This window comes from Sebastes umbrosus, chromosome 18, assembly GCF_015220745.1.
Source record: "Sebastes umbrosus isolate fSebUmb1 chromosome 18, fSebUmb1.pri, whole genome shotgun sequence".
NCBI lineage: Eukaryota > Metazoa > Chordata > Actinopteri > Perciformes > Sebastidae > Sebastes > Sebastes umbrosus.
Genome location: NC_051286.1, coordinates 11228059 through 11250453, shown reverse-complemented (window position 1 = coordinate 11250453; position 22395 = coordinate 11228059). Strand labels below are relative to the sequence as shown.

Sequence of the window (22395 nt, the reverse complement as noted above, 5' to 3'; positions counted from 1 at the left end):
TATTTTTGGAGAAAACAGACAATATTGGAGCGGTGCAGACAGTACAAGCTTGCTTTGAGGCACAGAACTTATAATAACCATAAACTGTATACAGGTATATGCAGTCTACGATAATAAGCAATCAGAAGTTTGGAAACAGGATGCTGCCACTAGATGGCAGCACCAAGCCATATATGATAGAGTAATTCAGTGATTTACTCTCTGCATTGCAACTACTACACTGCTCTGCTGGATATTTGTAATATCACACATATTCAAGATTTAATCAATATGATGCATATTCTATGTTCTGTATTGGTGGATCAACATCTGCTGGTGGAAGCTATGCCTCATGTGCTTCTTGTGGCTACAGATTTTTTTTCATTCAAATTTTTTAGAATTACTTTTAATTACTTTTTTTTGCATTTAATATACAAAGCAAAAAAGAAAGAAAGAGTTATGACAGTAGAAAACGGTTATAGACAAAAACTACCTATATGCTGTTTGTTTGTTTGTTTATTTAGATCCCCATTAGCTTTTGCATAGCAGCAGCTATTCTTCCTGGGGTCCACATAGTTTACATGGTGACAATACAAAAATACACATTCACACTATTTATCATACACTAACATAACACATCGTAATACACGTCAACTGTAAATAAAACAATAACAACTGACACAGTTTAAGTTTACTGTTTACTGAATCTATCATGATCTAACAGATAAATATCATCATTTAACATGGAATGCCCTTAATACCCTTACACACCCAAGACTACTTATTAATTACTAAAGTTTCTTCTTAAGTAATGCTCTTTTAGTGTTTTTTTTAAAACCATATATATCATTTTGTTGTGTAATATGATTTGGGAGTGAACTCCATTCTTGCATTGCTCTGTATATTGCTGTACTTTGACCTGATTTGGTTTTGGATCTTGGTAAAGTAAAATAACCTGCAGCAGCAGCATGCCTTGTGGAATAATTGTGTGTATCTGTACTAAAGGATAGTTTTTTGTAAAAAATAAATAAATGGAGTCTTTGTTGTTATAACCTTCTTAATGAAAACCATCAATGAATACAGCAATCTATTTGTCATTTCAAACCAAGGGTCTAAGGGTGTACTATGGCAAGGCAAGGCTAGGCAAGTTTATTTATATAGCACATTTCATACACAAAGGCAATTCAAAGTGCTTTACATATATAAAAGCAAGATAAAAGAGCAGCAAGTGCATAAGATAAAAATTAATAAAAGAATATAAAAGTATAAGTTAAAAGAAAAAAAATTAAAAGGATAATAAAAACAATCAAAAGACAGTAAAGTGCAGCATTTGATCAAGGTTCAGAGCCAGAGAGCATTGACAGTAACACATAAAGACGATAACTTCTAAATATACAGTATATTAGTCCTTATTGTTGTGTTTGCACATTAACTTGAATTTTCGAGCTTTACGATGGGCACTTGAAGGCAGCACTCATCACTCTGGTGGCTCTGTCGCCATAGCAACGTGTACCAAACAGACCTTGGAGACACAGACCTACTACTGTTGTTGCTATCTTCATGATCAATATTTACAATATTTAACAGTTTCTGTCAATAACTTTTAACATATATACTTAAAACATACATACTTAATATGGAAGAAGTTGATAAGGATCCAGAGAAGACGTCTGAACCCTCTGTGTTGAATGGGTAAGTTGTTAACCTAATATAGTTGTCATGCTGCATGGTCTATATGTACTGATAATAGCTTAATAATAATGATAATAACATATGAGGTAATAAAATCCAGAGATTGCAGTTTGTATCTGTGTTTTATGGTACTTGTTGCAACTGCTGACTGTAATTTCACCTTCAGGGTCTCCACACTGGAGGTTGAAGCAGGACCCAGTATGGAGGTCCATGAGGAGTTCAAGGAGGAGAGCCAGCCTAAAGAGGAGGAGGAGGAGGAGGAGGAGGAGGAGGATGAGGAGGAGGGAAGTGAAAAGGTTGGTTTAGTTTCCAAACCCTTCTGTGTCTTTGTCCTATCTACAGTAATTTCAATGTATTAATCAAAAGTCACCATTTTTCATTATTACAAATTCATTGTGTTCCCCCAGAACAGTGGTTATATATCTGGAATAATTTATCTCAAGTTTTCATTTTAGTTCGCCTGTTAAAGGGACTGTTTGTAAGAATCAGAAATATGATTCTTAACAGTGACACCTGTGGCCATTACGTCAACGAAAGACAGCGTTGGGCTCGTGCTTGTGCTCGCTCTACATAGACATGAACGAGCATCGCTCAACACAGTGAGGCGACACACGTCAGCTAAAAGCACAATATCACTCTATATTTCAGCTGCTTGGCAGTAATGTTAGCTGACCAGACGAAGGTCTCTCCATGAATCCCTTCTGATCCTAGTGTTGGCTTTTCCTGCTTCAGCCTCCCAACCGCGGCCGGAGGGAACAGGGGAGACACCGGAGTTTGGTCGGAGACGATACCGTCACTTCACAAGACACGGGAAACCTCTGTTGGTCTGGAGGAGCTGCAGCAGTTATTTCTGCACAAACGTCCACTGTCCATTCACTAGATATTCTCAGAGCTATTAACTCTTCTGCAGTGTGTAGTGTGCACGCATGAACGTGAGGTAGAGCGAGCTGAGTGAAGGCAAGCAGGCAGAGGAGCAGAGGAGCAGAGTACAGCAGAGCCTCCGGCCCTGGAGACCAAAGCTACGATCTCCCCCGCGTCCTCCGACCGTGGCCAATACTGTTTTGCAAGACGGGCTTCACTACAAATAACTTTGGTGCTTCCGTGTAGTTTGTGTTGGAGTCTTTTCTGACAGCGTAGCCACACGCGAGCGTGCATGGGACACCGACCCGGATTGATTTATACTTGTAAGAAGTTACAAACAGTCCCTTTAATTTGACATTACAAGAAGGTTATGTCAAGTCACACAAAGCTACAAAAATGTCATGGATAATTCAATAAAGTTAAAGCATCCAAAACACAAGCTTACACGTCCAATACATACTTTGACCTTTTGTTTTAATGTGAAAGTGCCTTGGGTTTTTTAATGTTTTCCCAAACAATTTTGCCTGATAATAACACTGGTTGTCTGTTCTTTAAACCAAACAATATTTGCCTTTATTCCAGCTCTTACTTGAGAAGAAGTTTGTAAATCAGTCTAGACTTTAATGCAATAAACATAGGGTTGTTTATGACATAACACCATACTTTCCATGAACACCAAAAATGGGCTTCAGGTGATAATAATTATATATAATTTAAAATAGCTACTGTTTTTATTAGGATTATTATAGTGAGCTACAATTTTACTTGAGTGCCATTTACTGACATGTACTCAGAAAGAAACTGTCCTCTTTTATTTTAGTTAGTCCCTCCCCAGAATATGATCGACCTGCAGAGAGATTTGACGACATTAGTGACCAACATCCAAACTGCAGCTGACGCTAAAGAGTCGATGCGAAGGACAGAGCTGGAGGAAGCTCGCAGAATTAGGTAATTTACCACTAGCTTACCTTTGTCCTAAACCAAAACCCCTACCACATAGATTACATACTTTTAAAAAACTATTTTACTTTCTACATCCTCCACACCATCTTTACCCTTTTGTCTTTCTTCCCTCCTGTTTGCCACCATGTTTGTCTTTCTTGGTCCAGATTGGGGCGGCTGCAGAATGATTTAAAATCCAGCCAGGAAATATTTGAGGAGATCACCACAGGGTGGTCCGTAGCTCAGCTGAAGGTGATCCCTCAGGAGCTCCAGGAGGCCCTGAACAACCAGCAGCAGTTATGTGCTGCTATCATAGACGACAAGAAAAAACTCATAAATGACCTGCAACAGGTAAATCTATCTATCTATCTATCTATCTATCTATCTATCTATCTATCCATCCATGGTGTTGTCTGAACAGGAGCTGAAAACTGGAGATGATCGCTATGTGAAGGACTTGAGGAAGCATGCAGAGGAGCTGGACCTGATGATGGAGAGGATGGAGGACCAGATCAAAACCCTGACAAAGGCCTACAGGGAGGAGCTAGCCCAGATGGAGGTAGGACCCAGATGGAGGTCAAGAAGCAGCTTTAAACAATTTGTAGTGAAATGTCTCAAGAACTATCGGATGGATTGCAATGAAATGTGGTGCAAATATTCATTTCCCCCTCAGGATGAATTGTAATGACTTTGGTGATCCTCTGACCTTCCAGCTAACATTATCATCAGGTCAAAATTTAAATTTGCTTTGGTTTATGACCTGCAAAACTCATCAGCCTCAGCTGTGCTCTGTGTTTAGACCGTCAGCATGCTAACACGCAGGTTCCAGATGGTGAGCATGGTAAACATTATACCCGCTTAACATCAGCTTGTTAGCAGTATCATTGTGAGTATGTTATCATGCTAAAGTCAGCAGTTATCTCAAAGCACCACTGAGCTGCTACCATGGTTGCAGACTCTTGCTTATGCCATTGTTGTAATTCCTACTAATGGTTGCACTTGTGTTGTTGGTAGAGAGTTTATCAGCAGGAAATGGAAATCTTACTTACGAGAGACGAGACTGAGTGGGAACAACAAATGAAGGAACTTTGGGACAAAGAGGTCAGGAAAATTGAAATAAACAACACACACAGTCACACATGCAGACTTGATTCATATCTTATATCTTACGTATATCAACGCTGTATCTAACGATATCTAATCTATTTCTAGTTGGAGAGGCTGGTGCTTAGGAAGAAGAAAGTGGAGGAGTGTGAAGTGATAGTTCACAATATGATGTTGCAGACTGCTGACGAGTTGGGCCTCCTCCAGTCAGAACAGAAAACAAAGTCACAGGTTTGCACAAATATCAAGATGCACGCCAATAGCTTAACCTTTGACTGAAGCTTTTGTGCTATGAGCTCTAGTGCTCCTGATGAACCCAGCATTTTCCTTGTGTGTTAATCTAAATTGGAATCAGCCTCGGACACCAGTAACATAGTAGATAGTGGTAGTGTTTTTGATTACGTTGCCAAGAATAAAACGTTTCAGATGTTTCCACCATTTGACAAACGTAAGCCGAGTGTTGAGAGGCCCTAAATCCCACTCTTGCCTCTGCAGGCTCTGGAGAGAGAGCTCCAACAGATAAAAGCCGGCAACATGATCACAAAGCTAAAACTAATAAAGCAAAAGGATGAAATAGCAGGACACACCTTCAACCTGGCCAATATGAAGAGCAGGATCTACAGGTAGTACAGATTTACACACACACACACACACACACACACACGCACACACACACACACACACACACACACACACACACACACACACACACACACACACACATTGTTATATTTAACTCACTCTCTGTTTCTTGGGCTGGCTTTGTGTTTCAGTCTGCGGACAGAGATGAAAGACCTAAACGATAAGTATTGCAGTCATAGGAAACAGTTTACAAAGAAGTGCCAGTATTATTCTAAGGAGTACGAACGCAACATCCAGCAGTATGATCGCATACAGAAGAAAATCAAGTGAGTCATCATTTTAATAAGTCAGTTTAAAGTAACACGGACGTACTGTACGACTGAATCTTTTCCCTACACCTCCAACCCTCCTTCACTTCACGCAGGCGCTTTGCAGTCACTGATGCCAGGCAATTTGAGGACATGTGGCTAATGCTTGAAGCAGAGGTGAAGCAACTAGTGGAGAGGGTTTTGGTCACCGACTCGCTGATCTGCAATCACCTTGGTTTAGCCTGGCAACGACCTCATATGGAGTTCATGGAGGTCTCTGGTCCCGTCCAGCCTCAGAAACAGGCTTCAAGGCCCCACCGCCCGGCTGTCTCTCAGCTGTTTCACACCGGGCAGGCTTCACAGTGTAGTCAGAGGATGATGGACCTCTCAGTCGGGCCTAGGCTGGACACCGACACTGAGAGCACAGACATGGAAATGTACAAGGAAGGGACAGCGGTGCAGAGTGAGAGCGGTGCTGAGGTGGAGGAAGGGAAGCTGTCGACGGAGACACTGAATAAAGTGTTGGAGCTGCTGCGTGATGAGACGGTGAGACACAACTTCATTATTAATGTTTATTACACGAAGAGATGTTTGTACAGAAGAGGACAAGAAGTTGACCATTTTTTGACAATCATCTCTATATCATAACAAACAGTGTCTGTATACATTCATTATATTAAAGGAATAGTTCGACATTTTAGGAGATATACTTTTCCTGAGAGTTAGATAAAGATAAGATAAAAAGATTAATACCACTCTCATGTCTGTCCATTAAACAGGCTGTATTTGAAACCGCCTACTACATACTAGATACATGCTGTGTGAGCATGACTGGCCAGCTGGCAAGCGAGCTATGCCCTCAGGCGATTGTGAAGCTTTTCAACTCGAAAAAAGCAGATGATCACGGGTTCCAGTTCATTTTATAATAGACATTTGTGTTGGGATATCTAAACAAACCATCCGTCAACTGGGAAGTAAAAGCCTCTCGTCTATGAGACTGGTCTCTTGAGAGAGCTCGAGCCAGCTAATAGCGGTCTGTGAGCGTGGTACCTGGCGAGGTAGCGACCCAGGCAGACGTTAGCTTGCTGTTACGGCAGTTTGTGGAGCTTCTAAACTCGGAAAACGGTGGAGCAAATGTTCGATTCGCCATCAATTTTCGTAAAACTACCAATATTCGAAATCTACACAGTTGATTTCTCCCCTCACCACTATTGTTGTGACCATAGACTGTGCCGTTCCAGCGCTTTGCATTGTGGGATACCGTAGGCGAGGTAGACAGGTCCGATGCATGCTGAAGATTTTTTCCAAATCAGTATGACAAGTATTTTTGGCATACTGTAGTTTTTGCTTCTGTTTGCATACTACATGCTGCATTTTGGCCAAATCAGTACGTACAACTAATACAGTATGCGGTTTCGGACACAGCCGTCTCTTCTGATCAGAATTATGACAAGACACCAAGAAGTAATTTCTCTCAACCAAGAAATAGTCTTGCACATAACCCCCATAACACAACATGCTGTTTTTAAACTGTGATTTGCGTCCGGATAAAGATGTAATGTGTTGATTTTTGAGCTTTACGGGTGCTGGTTGGCGGGTTTTGTTACCTTTGGACCAGTCCTTATGCTAAGCTAAGCTAAGCAAACCTGATGCTGGCTGTAGCTTCATATTTACCATTGTGGTATTTCCTAAAATGTTGAACTATTAAAACAACATATATGAATGTTAAAACAGGTTTTGGTTTCTCTAATCGTTCTATTGAATCATCCATGACCATATGTGATAAACATCTTCAACCAAAAGTTTCCCTTCCTCCCTATCTCAGGGCTTCCTGATAGAAGATAAACTCCTGAACCTGCTGATTCCTCTGGAGAAGGAAGAACAGACCGTCGTGAAGCTGGGCTCTCTGCTTTGTGTGAGTTCATGTAGTGTAATGCGTCATCGTGTTGTTCGACTGTACGGAGTAAATACTGAACAACCAGACACGTTGTTTTCTCTTCCAGTCTTTTGGCATTGAAGAGGAGGATGTGCCCAAGTTGGCTGGTTTCTTACTAAAGTACAACCATCAGCAGAGGGAGCAGACAGAGGTGAGGAGGAGCAGTGGATAGATGCTTGTGCAAAATATGGCCTTGAGTCTTAGACATACAAGATGATTGACAATTAGTCAATTTGAGCGTTTTGTCTGTCTGCAGGATGTGTGTGTTGAGTCGGGTGAATCCAGTAGCAAGGCAGAGAAACAGGAGACCAAGTCTACGATTCATCTGACCTCTGAACTCATCAATCCTAACCATATTGTGCCTGCTCTAAAAGGTTTCCTCGAGCAGCACATGAGGTCCAGGTAAGGCCAAATTTACACGCATTTAAATATCTATGAGCATTGGATTACTCTCCATCATGTAGTGTATCTCCATGCCAACAGAGGATATAATATGGTTGTTAATTGGACTGAAATTAGGATACAATAGTCATTCTCTATGAATATGTGATGCTAATGTGTTCTTGGTGCTTTCTAAGGGAGAGCTCAGCCCGCCAACATCAGAGTAGTTTTCATGTAGAAGCCCGGGATACTTCAGAGGATGCAGCCTACTGGGAGAGTATGGGCAATATAATCTCTGACGACAAAATGAAACTCTGGGACGCAGCAGAGAACACACTAAAGCATTACCAGTGAGTAACAACCACACACACACTCACACACACAAAGCAAACATCCATCTGTACTTAAACGTTTTATGTTTCCAGTGCGGTCCTGACAGACATCTCTGAGCTCATCCCCGAGACTGAGAGTCTGAAGCAGCAGAACGCAGAACTGCGGATGCTACTGCAACAGTCGCTCAACTCAAGAGTATGTGTGTGTTTGTCTTCATGTATCAGATATCTGTATTACTGATTACTCAAACCGTTTAATCAATTATCGATTAGTTGGCAATTCATTTAATAGTTGGTAACTAATCGATTAATTGTTGCAGCTCTATATGCAATGAGGTTGAAGATTGAGTAACTTCCCTAACAATAATATAGAAAAAAGTAAAAACAGTAAGCTGTAAAGTAAGGTGCATAATATAATAGAGTAATGTAGTATTTTCTTTAATTTTACAAATGTGTTTTATAAATAAATGATTGAATTATCAGCAGAAAATTAACAATTTTAACAAATATTTCTGACCGTTTAAACTATTTTTGAAAGTAAAAATGCTGTGAATTTGCTGATGTGAAAATGTTCTGCTTTTCTTTGTCACATTTGAGTAGCAAATTGAATACCTCTAGTTTTTCTCCGGGCAAAACAAGCAGGTGTAGAAACCTGCGATGTACATTTTTCACTATTCTCTTGCATTTTATAGACCATACTATTAACCAATTAATCAAATTGTCAGATTAAACAAGATAATAATTGATAGTGGTAATGCTAGTGTATTCAAATAATACAATCTATAAATCAAATTGGGCAGAAATGAATGTGCTTCTTCTTTAAGATCATCCATCTGACATCTTTGATTCTCTGACAGGTCAGCACAGAGCTGGAGAGGCCGTAATCCAAACTGGGGCAGTGTGTGGAATCATCAATCAGTATGTGTAAAAGAATTTAAATTCATTGTAAAATAAACCATCCATTAATGTAGTTTGTGTAGTTGCAGTTTTTATTTTTACAGTCTCAGAAGAAACACATAGGTAGAACAATTAACTGCAACATTAGTAAGACACAACATGTGGCATACAAAGTGTATACAAAATAGTACAATACAGTGGATTTATCCAGCAGCGTTGAAGAGCTTGTGGCTGAGCTCTGAGGGGAAAGAGTAGAAGAGCAGAGCGAGGAAGAGCAGACTCAGCACAACAGCTAGTATCACCACACAGTGCAGCCTGTAGTGCCTCCACGCCAGGATACACATCGTCTTCAGCGGGCTCAGCAGCCACGACATGCTGGTAGAGGGACGGCTGCACGGAGAGATTCAGAGATCAAACAGCAATCATCCTCATCCATTATTTCCATGCAAAGATCTGAAGAATATATCACTGGGGTGGAGATCACGAATTCACTCTTGTTACTGTAACAACATTGTTTTTTTGTGCAGTAAAATTTATTAATTTTATTTTTATTTAAGCAGTTTTTATCACAAGTTTAAAGGGGTGTTGGAGTATTGAAACGAAGCGTGGATGATTAAAATATAATGCAAGCATTTTAAGTCACATTCAGGGGCTGCAGAAATGTTTCTGAGGGCTACCATGTAGGCTATACTATGACATTTTTATAACATTTGTTATGACATTTATATGACTTTTTGTTTCTATACTATAATCTATTATGATATACTATGAGTTTTTTTTATGCCGTAACATACTAGGATATTTTTTTATAACATTTTTTATGACATACTATACTGTGATATTTTTTTTACAAAATTTTTTGACATACCATACTATGACTTTTTAATAACTTTTTTTCTGACATATTATACTATAACTTTAAAAAAATATATATATTATGTATTTTGCATTTTATGTCACATTCAGGGGCCGCATAAATGTTTCTGAGGGCTGCCATTGGATTTGAGTAACTATGTACTATAGCCTACTATGACTATTTTATGACATACTATACTATGATTTGTTTTTATATAATTTTTTATGACATTTTTGTGACTTTTGTGACATACTAAAATACCATCTTTTATGATATACTATGAGTTTTTTATGACATATCGTACTATGACTTTTTTAAAACCATATTATGTAATTTGCATTTATTTTGCATTTCATGTCACGTTCAAGGGCCGCAAAATGTTTCTGAGACACGCAGGCTGCACTTTGAGTAACTACGTACTATACAATTACATTTTTATGACTTTTTTAATAATATTTTTAATGACATACGATACTATGACATTTTTATGACTTTTTGTGACATACTAGACTATCACCTTTTATGATATACTGTGACGTTTTTATGCCATAACATACTATGATATTTTTATGATATACCATACAACGACTTTTTTTTATAACATTTTTTATGACATATTATACTATGACTTTTAAAAGAAATTCTATATGTATTTTGCATTTTATGTCACTTTCAGGGGCCACATAAATGTTTCTGAGGGCCGCCATTGGCTTTGAGTAACTATGTACTATAGCCTACTATGACTTTTTTTAATGACTTTTTTAATATCACCTACCTATGACATTTTTATGACTTTTTTTAATAATATTTTTAATGACATACTATACTATGACATTTGTTTGACTTTTTTTAATAATATTTTTAATGACATACTATACTATGACATTTGTTTGACTTTTTGTGACATACTATCACCTTTTATGATGTACTGTGTTTTTATGCCATAACATACTATGATATTTTTTACAACATTTCTTATGACATACCATACCATGACTTTTCTTATAAAAATTTTTGTGACATATTATACTATGACTTTTAAAGAAAAATCACATTATGTATTTTGCATTTTATGTCCATTTCTATGTACTATAGCCTACTATGACTTTTTTATGACTTTTTTAATATCACCTACTATGCTATGACATTTTTCATGACATTTTTATGACGTACTATATACTATGACTGTTGGAGCCATTTTTGTATTGTGTTCATTATATGTGTGTCTGTATATGAAGTATGTGTCCACTTGTGGTAATTCTCCTTTTGCACAATAGGTGGTGTGTGGAGTATGGGTGATAGGTGAATCAGTAATCACAGATCAGGTGTGTTGTTTACCAGAAGCGGTACACAGTTTTGGTTAGCAGTCATGTGTAGCATCCCGTTGAGCCATTTGTTTGTTTGCATTTATTATTTATTGATATAAAGTGCGTGTGAATCTGAGGCACTGAGGCAGTAGCAAAGCTGGATTTCTTTGCATTCTTTGGTTTACTGGAGGACCCTGAATGCACCGCTTTGGTTCCAGAGAAGACGCCCATCAGCAAACAATTCAGCCCACGTTGGAGTCAACAGACCCGGTCCAACTTGAAGCGACTGACGGCCTCCTGAGGTAGGAAGCCCTGTAGCTGCTACCTGATTTATATATCTATGAGTGCTACCAACTTCTTTAATACTGTCATGGCCTGTTGAAAAAAAAAATCATACTACAGTATGTCGAAACATTTCATGAAAAAAAGTCATAGTATAGTATGTCGACAAATTTCATGAAAAAAAAGTCATAGCATAGTATGTTGAAAAATGTCAAGAAAAAACGTCATAGCCTACTACAATATGTCAAAGATTTCATGAAAAAAAAGTCATAGCATAATATGTTGAAAAATGTAATGAAAAAAAGTCATAGTATAGAATGTCGTAACATTTCATGAAAAAAAATTAAAGCATAGTATGTCGAAACATTTTATGAAAAAAAGTCATAGTATAGAATGTCGAAAAATGTCAAGAAAAAAGTCGAAAAAAATTATGAAAAAAAGGTCATACTAAGTATGTCGAAAAATTTCATGAAAAAAAGTCATAGTATAGTATGTCGACAAATGTAATGAAAGAAAAGTCATAGTATAGAATGTCGAAAAATTTCATGAAAAAAAGTCATACTATAATATGTCGAAAGATTTCATGAAAAAAGTCATAGTATAGCATGTTGAAAAATTTCATGAAAAAAAGTCATAGCATAGTATGTCAAAAAATGTCATGAAAAAAAAATCATACTATAATATGTCGAAAAATTTCATGAAAAAAGTCATAGTATAGCATGTCGAAAAAAAAGTCATAGTACAGTTTGTGAATTTTTTATTTTTTAAAAGTCATAGTTTAGTATGTTGAAATGTTTTTTTTTAAAAAGTCAAGGTATAGTGTGTCAAAAAAATTAAAAAGTCATAGAAAAGTATGGCGAAAAAAATTCTTAGTATATTGTGTCGAGAAAATAAAAAAAGTCATGGCATAGCATGTCGAGAAAAAAAAAAATCATAGTATAGTTTGTTGAAATTTAAAAAAAAAGTCATAGTATAGTATGTTGAAAAATTTCATGAAAAAAAGTCATAGCATAGTATGTTAAAAAATGTCATGAAAAAAAAATCATACTATAGTATGTCGAAACATTTCATGAAAAAAAAGTCATATTATAGTGTGTCGAAAAATGTCAAGAAAAAAGTCGAAAAAAATTATGAAAAAAAGGTCATACTAAGTATGTTGAAATATGTCAAGAAAAAACGTCATAGTATAGTATGTCGTAACATTTCATGAAAAAAAATTAAAGCATAGTATGTCAAAACATTTTATGAAAAAAAGTCATAGTATAGTATGTTAAAAAATGTCATGAAAAAAAAATCATACTATAGTATGTCGAAACATTTCATGAAAAAAAAGTCATATTATAGTGTGTCGAAAAATGTCAAGAAAAAAGTCGAAAAAAATTATGAAAAAAAGGTCATACTAAGTATGTCGAAAAATTTCATGAAAAAAAGTCATAGTATAGTATGTCGACAAATGTAATGAAAAAAAAGTCATACTATAATATGTCGAAAGATTTCATGAAAAAAGTCATAGTATAGCATGTCGAAAAAAAAGTCATAGTACAGTTTGTGAATTTTTTATTTTTTAAAAGTCATAGTTTAGTATGTTGAAATGTTTTTTTTTAAAAAGTCAAGGTATAGTGTGTCAAAAAAATTAAAAAGTCATAGAAAAGTATGGCGAAAAAAATTCTTAGTATATTGTGTCGAGAAAATAAAAAAAGTCATGGCATAGCATGTCGAGAAAAAAAAAAATCATAGTATAGTTTGTTGAAATTTAAAAAAAAAGTCATAGTATAGTATGTTGAAAAATTTCATGAAAAAAAGTCATAGCATAGTATGTTAAAAAATGTCATGAAAAAAAAATCATACTATAGTATGTCGAAACATTTCATGAAAAAAAAGTCATAGTATAGTGTGTCGAAAAATGTCAAGAAAAAAGTCGAAAAAAATTATGAAAAAAAGGTCATACTAAGTATGTCGAAAAATTTCATGAAAAAAAGTCATAGTATAGTATGTCGAAACATTTTATGAAAAAAAGTCATAGTATAGTATGTTGAAAAATTCCATGAAAAAAAGTCATACTATAATATGTCGAAAAATTTCATGAAAAAAGTCATAGTATAGCATGTTGAAAAATTTCATGAAAAAAAGTCATAGCATAGTATGTCAAAAAATGTCATGAAAAAAAAATCATACTATAATATGTCGAAAAATTTCATGAAAAAAGTCATAGTATAGCATGTCGAAAAAAAAGTCATAGTACAGTTTGTGAATTTTTTATTTTTTAAAAGTCATAGTTTAGTATGTTGAAATGTTTTTTTCAAAAAGTCAAGGTATAGTGTGTCAAAAAAATTAAAAAGTCATAGAAAAGTATGGCGAAAAAAATTCTTAGTATATTGTGTCGAGAAAATAACAAAAGTCATGGCATAGCATGTCGAGAAAAAAAAAAATCATAGTATAGTTTGTTGAAATTTAAAAAAGTCATAGTATAGTATGTTGAAAAATTTCATGAAAAAAAGTCATAGTATAGTATGTTCTAAAAATAAAAAAAGTTATAGAATAGTATGTCAAAGAAAAAAAGTCATACTATAGTATGTCGACAAATGTAATGAAAAAAAAGTCATAGCATAGTATGTTGAAAAATGTCAAGAAAAAACGTCATAGCCTACTACAATATGTCAAAGATTTCATGAAAAAAAAGTCATAGCATAATATGTTGAAAAATGTAATGAAAAAAAGTCATAGTATAGTATGTCGTAACATTTCATGGAAAAAAATTAAAGCATAGTATGTCGAAACATTTTATGAAAAAAAGTCATAGTATAGTATGTTGAAAAATTTCATGAAAAAAAAATCATACTATAGTATGTCGAAACATTTCATGAAAAAAAAGTCATAGTATAGTGTGTCGAAAAATGTCAAGAAAAAAGTCGAAAAAAATTATGAAAAAAAGGTCATACTAAGTATGTCGAAAAATTTCATGAAAAAAAGTCATAGTATAGTATATCGTAACATTTCATGAAAAAAAATTAAAGCATAGTATGTCGAAACATTTTATGAAAAAAAGTCATAGTATAGTATGTTCTAAAAATAAAAAAAGTTATAGAATAGTATGTCAAAGAAAAAAAGTCATAGTATAGTATGTCGAAAAAATAAGTCATAGTGAACGATGTAAAAAAAAGTCATAGTATAGTACGTTAAAAAAAAGTCATAGTTTAGAGGGAGTCCTGAACGGACGGACTGTCAGTGTTGCTGAATTTCTCTTTAGATTTAGCAACTTTTGGAGCTGTTGCTGCTAGCTATGTTCAATGGAAAAGAGTTCGCAAAACTGTGCTTGGTTTTTTGGTTGAATCATTTTTAAAATCTAGTGTACTCTTGCTAGTTTTTATAGATTACCGACCCTGCCTTTAACAATCTCAAACATGTTTTCCATGGAATTCAGTTTATTTCAAATTTCCAAAAGAGACAGAAAATAAATATTGCACACATTTCACCAGATATATAAACACAAATGAGATCAAGCGCAGGCAAATTTGAAAGGGAGTAACGGGCACTGCAAACAACGCCATAGTTTAGAGAATCAACTCTAGACCCCCTTTCACCACTCCACTCAAGTGCACTTTATGTTCCCATGAAATCATCTTTACATTATCTGTAATGTTAAAGACAGCAGGGTTGGTGATTTGGAGAGACAGTCATGCCAACACACACGACCTCTGTGGTCAGTTATCACAATGATGCATGCATATTGACAATATAAGTCTACATTTTAGTAGAAAAACAGTAATAAACTGGAAGTATTTGTTGCTTTTGAAGACGTTTCAACCAGACTTAGTCAAATTATATTTGCAAATAATTTGTTTTATTCTCCTATTCTCTTTTTTAATAATTATTTGCGAATACTTTTTGACCCAAGTCTGGCTTGGTTGCTTTGATCCAAGAGATTCAATATTTTAAAATTGCATTTGAACTAAACCCTGTAGAACGCTTATTAATTATTGAATTAATTTTGAAGTCATCTTGTTCTTTGTCTCATTGGATTTCATTAGGAAAATAGACATCTTTCTTTTTGTTTCTTCATTATTATTCGCGAAGTGTGCAAAGACTGCAAGAGCTATAATAGTTTAAAAAAAAAAAATGGTAACACTTTGTTTTCATCCCCCCTAATCAGCATTTATAAGCAGTATATAAACATCGAATAACGTAGGTAAAAGCATCTATAAGTGTTTATTAATGTATTCGTCAACAACTATAACTCCTCCTGTGTGCATCCATACGTAGAGGCTGGTGTATAAACAGATAATAAATGATAATATAGTAAAACACAGTTGTAATAATATAAAATATGTCTACACAGGAGAAGTTATAACTGTTGACAAATACTGAGCATTGTGTTATAGAGTAAACCATTTATTAAATATTTATATAGTGCTTATAAATGCTAAAAAAAAGGGGGTTAGAGCAGAGTGTTGTCAAACATATTGTTCATTTGTTCCCTATTAGCTTAACAGCAGACATCGTAGCAGTAATGGGAGATCTTACAGCATCACTTGAAATGAATATCCATGCAATCGTCTGACCACTAACCCAGCACTCCGATTTAACTTCATACATAAATTAAAAGTTGTATAAACAGATAAAGAAACATTCATTGTCATGTAACATTGCTTGAAAGGAAGAAGAAGAGGTGTATCAGGGGTTAGACTTTGTGGCAAATGATTGCTTTTTAGTCAGTTCAAGGATGGAGTCCAGATACTGAGCATCAGATTTGTTAGGCCGGCTGCAGATTGGATATAGGATTAGACAGTTAGTGTTTCTCATGACTTGCGGGGGAAAAAAAGTCATTTTGCGTGGTTTGTGCCTCTCTCTGCAGAGCAAAGGTGGAAGGTGGCGAGCAGTTTGTGACAATCAGAACGGATTAGAGAGGAGAAAATAATGCAATCGTACTTCCCAAAGCGCTTCCTCCTTCCTGTGCCTCCCTTCCTGTGGGTGAGTCTCCTTCTGGTTTGCGTCCACAAGCCAGCATCTACACTCTGCGTCTCCCCCCTTCATCCATCCATCTATCTATCTATCCGGCTGGCCACCCCCCCCTCCCTGTCCTCCCAGCAGCCCTCTCAAGCCCCAAGCAGCTTCTTGACAAGGTAGCCCGGCATGCTGTAGAGGAAGAGGCCCAGCATTATGAGCAGCAGCAGGGCCACCACGATCTTGATGATCAGCCACTTGTAGCGGTTGCACACCAGGTAGCGGATGGCTTTCAGCGGGCTCAGGAACCATAGGAAGGTGGTGTCTGGGCGGCTGTTAGAGGGATGGATGGAGGTTTTAGGAAGAGGAGATTTGGTGAGGAAAGCATGCAGGTGGATGGAGGAGTAAGGTAATGAAGGGTGAGTGATGGGGGAGAGAGAAATGGGATGGAACATGGGAGGATTAAGAGAGAGAGAGAGATAGCTGGCATTAGTGGTTAGTGAGCTGTGTTGCATTTATGAGAGGTATTTTTCACTGCAGCATGCTCACATTTCTATCAATATAATAGTCTACTTGCCAGCAGTGTGAACCCAGAAATGTTGAGTAACCCAAAGTGTAATGTTAGAAATGTACAGTACGGGTCCCCGGCATTTAGAAACTGACGGATGACTTGGAATATGTTGGACAATTCAATTAGCATAATCACCTATATGGACGATATCGTAGTGGTTTATGGGGTTATTAGGGATGCTGGATCCATTTATGACATTTTCAAAATTCTAAATAGCCGTTTAAAGGAACAGTGTGTAACATTTATGGGGATCTATTGGCTCTGATCATTTTGGGTATACTTGTGTTTTAAAACCTGTTCCACAACTCACATGTTCTACTTGCATTTTACTCCCTTCTCTTCTCTCTTTTTTTAGGATATTATTTAGCCATAGTCATATTATTCTAGTTTGGTATGGAACTTGCCTTTGTTACCTCCAATACCCAATTGTGAGTCACCTCAGAGTGTAATGGTAATGGTTGTAAATTACAACATAGATGTTGTGCATCGTTTGGATAATTGTGTTCGAAAAATATCCTACAATTAATAACTGAGTTGAATATAATTCAATTATTTCAAATACCTAAGTCATCAAAATCAGTCCAACAGGAGTTGAAATATGACCACTTTTAGTTTAAACGGTCATTTAGAATTTTGAAAATGTCAGAAATGGATTCAGCATCCCCAATAACCCCCAAAACCACAACAATATTATCCACATGGTTGATAATGCTAATTATGCAAATTATCCAACATAAGCAATCAGCATCCAGCAGTTTCTAAATGCTGGGGACCCATAATGTAAATTTCTAACATGAACTTTGAGGTACTCAACCGGGTTCACAATAGGGCTCTACGTTGGCGAATAGACTATATATAATGCGTCAGAGGAGCACGAGATCACATCACAGAGTAAAAGCTTAACAATAAAACATATGCACAATGAATGTTGATAAAAAATGGATTGATGGATGATTGACCAACAGCTCCAAACACGGATATTTCTCCAGTTACAGTTAAAGTTTTAGAAAATAAAACTCTCCTCACAACTCACAATATTTAGTATATCTGGATGCGAATGAAAACCAAACAAACATAGCTGCCTCTTGTCAGCTTAAGTCTGTCATCCAATGTAATTCAAGTATTGTGTTATATTATGAATACACAGTATTTTTAATCCTCGCACGACCAACTCTGTAATCATGATCGTCAACGCTCGCAAGTTAACATGTGACTCTTTCCCACCTCTACCATCCATCCTATATGATATGGCTGCCTGGCTCTCCTATGCCTAAAAACGTCCCTGCGTGTTTCCATACCAAACAGTTGGTCACATATAAGATGTGTAATGGCACTTGGTGGCAAAAAGACACTGCTTTGCGCACAAGGTTGAGACAAGATGCAGCACAAACGAGTCTATTCTATAGCTGAGACAACAGAGCAGAGATCAAAAGAAAACAGTGAGTTTTGGCAGGACAGGAGAGGAGCTGCTACAGGTAGGACAGGAGAATCCAGGAAGCAAAGGGGTTAAAATAGAGAAGCAGAGACAGCGAGGAGGGGGCGGAGGCTACCGGCGCGTCAGGCCCCCAGCATCTTCTTAACCAGGTAGCCAGGGAGTGAGTAGAGGAAGAGGCCCAGCATGAGCAGCAGCAGCATCAGACCCAGGACCTTGAGGATCAGCCAGCGGTAGTTGTGCCAGATGAAGTAACGAATGGACTTCAGAGGGCTCAGAAACCACATAAGACTGGTGTCCGGGCGACTTTGCGGAAGGAGGTAGAGAGAAGGAGGAAAGAAGGAATGCAGATGGAGGCAAAAATGTGGAGAAAGGGTAAGGAGAAAGGGGGAGTCACAAGCACAAAGGAGGGGAGGGGAGAGACAGAGGGAGACAGTTGAAGAGATGGTAGGAGGAGAAACGAGTGCGAAAGTGTAACAGTGGCCTTTTAACAGCGCCAAAAGCAGTGCTAGGGTCAAACCAGACCAAATCACATCTTTATTTTATATAAAGTTTAATATTTGTAACATTTGATTCACTGCTTTTTGCGCTGTAGAGGAGATTTAAGGGACAGTCATGTCTGCGCCTCAAAGGTTATTAGTGAAACAAGTGAGTGTTTGTGAGAGTTAGATTCTACATATATTCTGAATGAATCTTACTTTGGTTTCTCCAGTGGATCAGGCTCATTTCGTCCCAGGCCTACAGGACTTTTCTCCGCCTCCTCTGCTGTCACCAGATGAAGCTCAGCTTCTACCTTACCCTGCAATGACAACATGATACATGTGACATATCAAAATGAATCAATTAGCTAGACGCATTGAGTATATTAATACTCTAGATCTAGTTCTCTGTTCTGTCTGTATGGATTAATGCAGTGGCTTCCAATCTTCTTGGGACCCTGGGGGTTCCTGATGCTCAGGTTGGGTACCACCGGTTTAATGAATATACAATGTTTTTCTTGGAAAGGTTTAGATAGATAGCTTTGAATCTGCTTTATTAAGTCTTTTGAAGTATTTTCTGTTTCTTTGTTTACATCTTCTTTAAAGCCGTTTCACACCAAGCACGGATTTTTGTTGGAAAGATTTGCACAGAAATGTATTTATTTAAATAAAATTGTTTTAATTAATTTATTGCACCGGACCCGATGTGCATAGTTGTCAATGTGTAAAATTTGATTGTGATTTTTTTCGTAGTCTCGCACCGCATTTTCGCATCGGACTGGTGAGAAATGGATTTTATGCAGTTGAAATTTTTTCAGCCTTTACTCTGTTGAGGGTGGATTTCTAACCGCTGTTTTGAAATGATGATTTCACATGTGGTCCCAAACTGTTGTGCATGCTGTTCTGCTCAGTGTTTCACGACTGACTCACCGTAAGCTCCATCTCATCGTTCTCATCGCGGGCCACAAACGGCCACCAGCCCTTGACCCTCTTTTGTTTGAAGATGGAAATGGTGGGCAGCTCGTGCTCATTTCGGATCATGTCAAGCGAACACTGCTTGGCCGTCTTGGCGCCGCGGGGAAACCGGTTTAGGTCCAGCTCAATCGCACCTGGGAGTGTTGATACACAAAGAGAATAAGGATGGTGATACTTTTTTCTTTTGCTTTTTTTTTCCAGATGAAAAGTTCTGCACATCATTCCTCCTCACCCAGGAAGTCATCAGCAGAGAAGTGGTCGGCGTCCCAGACCTGCATCGTGAGGCGAGGAGGGATCTTATATTCAGTCTCATCCCAGGAGAACATGGACTCTTTCTTAGAGATGACGATCTTCTCTTCAGCCATGAGGTAATCGAAGGGGTAGACGAAGCGCCAGTTAAAGTTGCCCTCACCGGTCAGGGAGTGATAGTGCACATCTGTGTCCTGCTTGTCCTCCTGCTGCCCTTTCAGCCATCTGTGGGAAGAACCAGAGAGATCAGAGTTAGGATGACCTTTAGGATCATGACTTGGAGGAGTGGATAGATTTTATGGTTTGATTTTGTCAGCCATGCATTTCTAAGGTCTAACTAGTAGGAAATTGCAAATGTCTGTCAGTTACTGGATATTAATTTGATTGATTTAAACAAAAGCATAGGACACGTTAAATGTACCAGTCTGCCAACAAGAGAGATGATGCTAATAGGTCAAAATCAAAACACATAATGTGGCTCCCCAAAAGCAAATCAGACTAATATACGTTTGTGTGTGAGAGATAATGTCAAAAATGTTGAATTATCCACAAAAATCTGATTTGATGTTGGAGCTTCACACTATTTTCAAAGCCATGCACACACAAAGCTCGCAAAAAATGCCACTAGTGAAATTTATTTGAGTTTCTCCTTAAAGAAACTTTCATCTTTTAGTGTCTGGATGCAGACAGCAGAGGATCAAAAGCTATGAGGTCAATCTGTGCCGACTTGAGCTCTTTCATTACCAGTAGAGCGAGACTGGCTTCATTAGTGAGGAGGGAAGCTGCAGGAGGGAAGCTGCACTCTCAGTTCTCAGAAGGCAGCACTAAAAACATGAGAAAGTAAGCTGATTGTCAGCCTAAAACCTCTCGTAAATAGTGAAAGGGGGAGGGAATGTGCTACGATTTGGGAACTGGGATGCACTGGCATACATTAGGCTGGGGTTCAGATGAAAAAGCATTGGGTTTTTGCTTGGCTGCAAAGGACACCAGGTCACTAAAACATGCCTGATTTCATGTGACCCAACAACTGAAACATAACCACTGCAACAGTGGATCCATCTGAAACAACCCCATCCTCCTCTCTTTACTGTCAATGCAGACAGTTGGCTCAGCCACTAACTCTACAGCACTGAATCAATACTTTTACCATCCTCCAAAGTATTTAGGGTTGTTTGAGGATGGCAGCCTGTTTGTTACAGTGCAATCCTGAGGTGACACATCCACGGGTGACACCGAGTCAGCTGAGGGAAAAGTGAGCTTGGTTAAGAGATGCAGGAGTGAGGAGGCTCCGCAAAACACTGACATTAATAACTTTAAGGAGTAAAGTATAAAAGAGACCTTTTTCACTGCAGACATTTTACAAGTAACAAGAAAAAGTACAATTATGTTATTATTATTAACAAGTCAAAATGTCATCCATGAAAAAGGTGCAGTATTGGGATCAGTCTGCAACATGACAATGTTATCAAAACATTAGAGCTCTGTCGTACCGCCATGCATATTCTTTATTTATATACATGCAAGAGGCTCCAAATACCTTAAAATTAAAATTACAAATATCTTGAAAGTCTTCATTTAGAGTAATTTCAAGTAAAATCTACAATACAGGACCAAACCACAAAACATTTAGCCCTACATTTTAAAAGCCCTGCAAACATAAAAGTTTGCTCTTGACTTAGTGGAATAGTAGTTTGACAAAAAATAAAATAAAATGGTAATTTAATAAAATAGTAATTTAACTACATAAAAAATAGAAGTTTGACAAAAAAAGAGAACAGTAGCTAGACAAAAAATAAAATAAAATGGTAGGTTAACTAAATAAAAGTAAATGGTAGTTCAACAAAAGAAAATAGAAGTTTGACAAAAAAGAAGAAAATTAGTAGTTAATAAAATAAAAGTAAATGTTAGTTTAACTAAATAAAAGAGTAGTTTGACAAAATAAATAGAAAAATGGTAGTTTAACAAAATAAAAACAATTGTAATTTGACAAAATAAAAGTTTATCTAAATAGAAGAAATGGAAATTTGACAAAAAAGGAAATAGTGGTTTAATAAAATAAAATAAATAGTTATTTGACAAAAAAATAAAATAAAATAGTAGGTTAACTAAATAAAATAAATGGAAGTTTGACAAAAAAGAGAACAGTAGTTTGACAAAAAAACGAACAAAATGGTAGTTTAACTAAATAAAAGAAAATTAGATGTTCAAAAATATCCATTCCTCTGAGCCTAAGAGATTTCTGTTGTTTCCAAGAACAAACTTTCAATCCAAGCATATCTGTGGATTGTT

At 36.9% G+C, this 22395-nt stretch overlaps 2 protein-coding genes across 12 annotated transcripts in view; one reads left to right on the top strand and one right to left on the bottom strand.

The window, feature by feature from the left end:
- Positions 1-1487: 1487 nt before the first annotated feature.
- drc1 (dynein regulatory complex subunit 1 homolog (Chlamydomonas)) lies at positions 1488-9085 on the top strand. The gene is made up of 16 exons (XM_037750022.1): positions 1488-1671; positions 1838-1967; positions 3353-3480; positions 3642-3825; positions 3896-4033; positions 4489-4575; positions 4687-4809; positions 5074-5201; positions 5352-5486; positions 5585-6014; positions 7294-7383; positions 7472-7555; positions 7661-7806; positions 7983-8135; positions 8211-8313; positions 8975-9085. The coding sequence occupies exons 1-16, from the start codon at positions 1616-1618 to the stop codon at positions 8999-9001; spliced, it is 2142 nt and encodes a 713-aa protein (XP_037605950.1). The 5' UTR covers positions 1488-1615; the 3' UTR covers positions 9002-9085.
- A 6-nt stretch (positions 9086-9091) lies between these two features.
- The window catches only part of otofa (otoferlin a), a 96258-nt gene continuing 82954 nt past the window's right edge, over positions 9092-22395 (bottom strand). For 6 of the 11 annotated variants that reach the window (XM_037749988.1, XM_037749987.1, XM_037749994.1 and 3 more), the window contains 4 exons: positions 20090-20331; positions 19813-19991; positions 19102-19202; positions 9092-9404 (listed from right to left, as the gene is read on the bottom strand). In XM_037749988.1, the coding sequence (XP_037605916.1) occupies positions 9218-9404; positions 19102-19202; positions 19813-19991; positions 20090-20331 (709 nt within the window). In that variant the 3' untranslated portion in view covers positions 9092-9217. Of the gene's footprint in view, positions 9405-14863; positions 16734-18521; positions 18710-19101; positions 19203-19812; positions 19992-20089; positions 20332-22395 lie in introns of those variants that run through there. The other 5 variants (XM_037749992.1, XM_037749991.1, XM_037749996.1 and 2 more) reach the window with 2 other exon arrangements.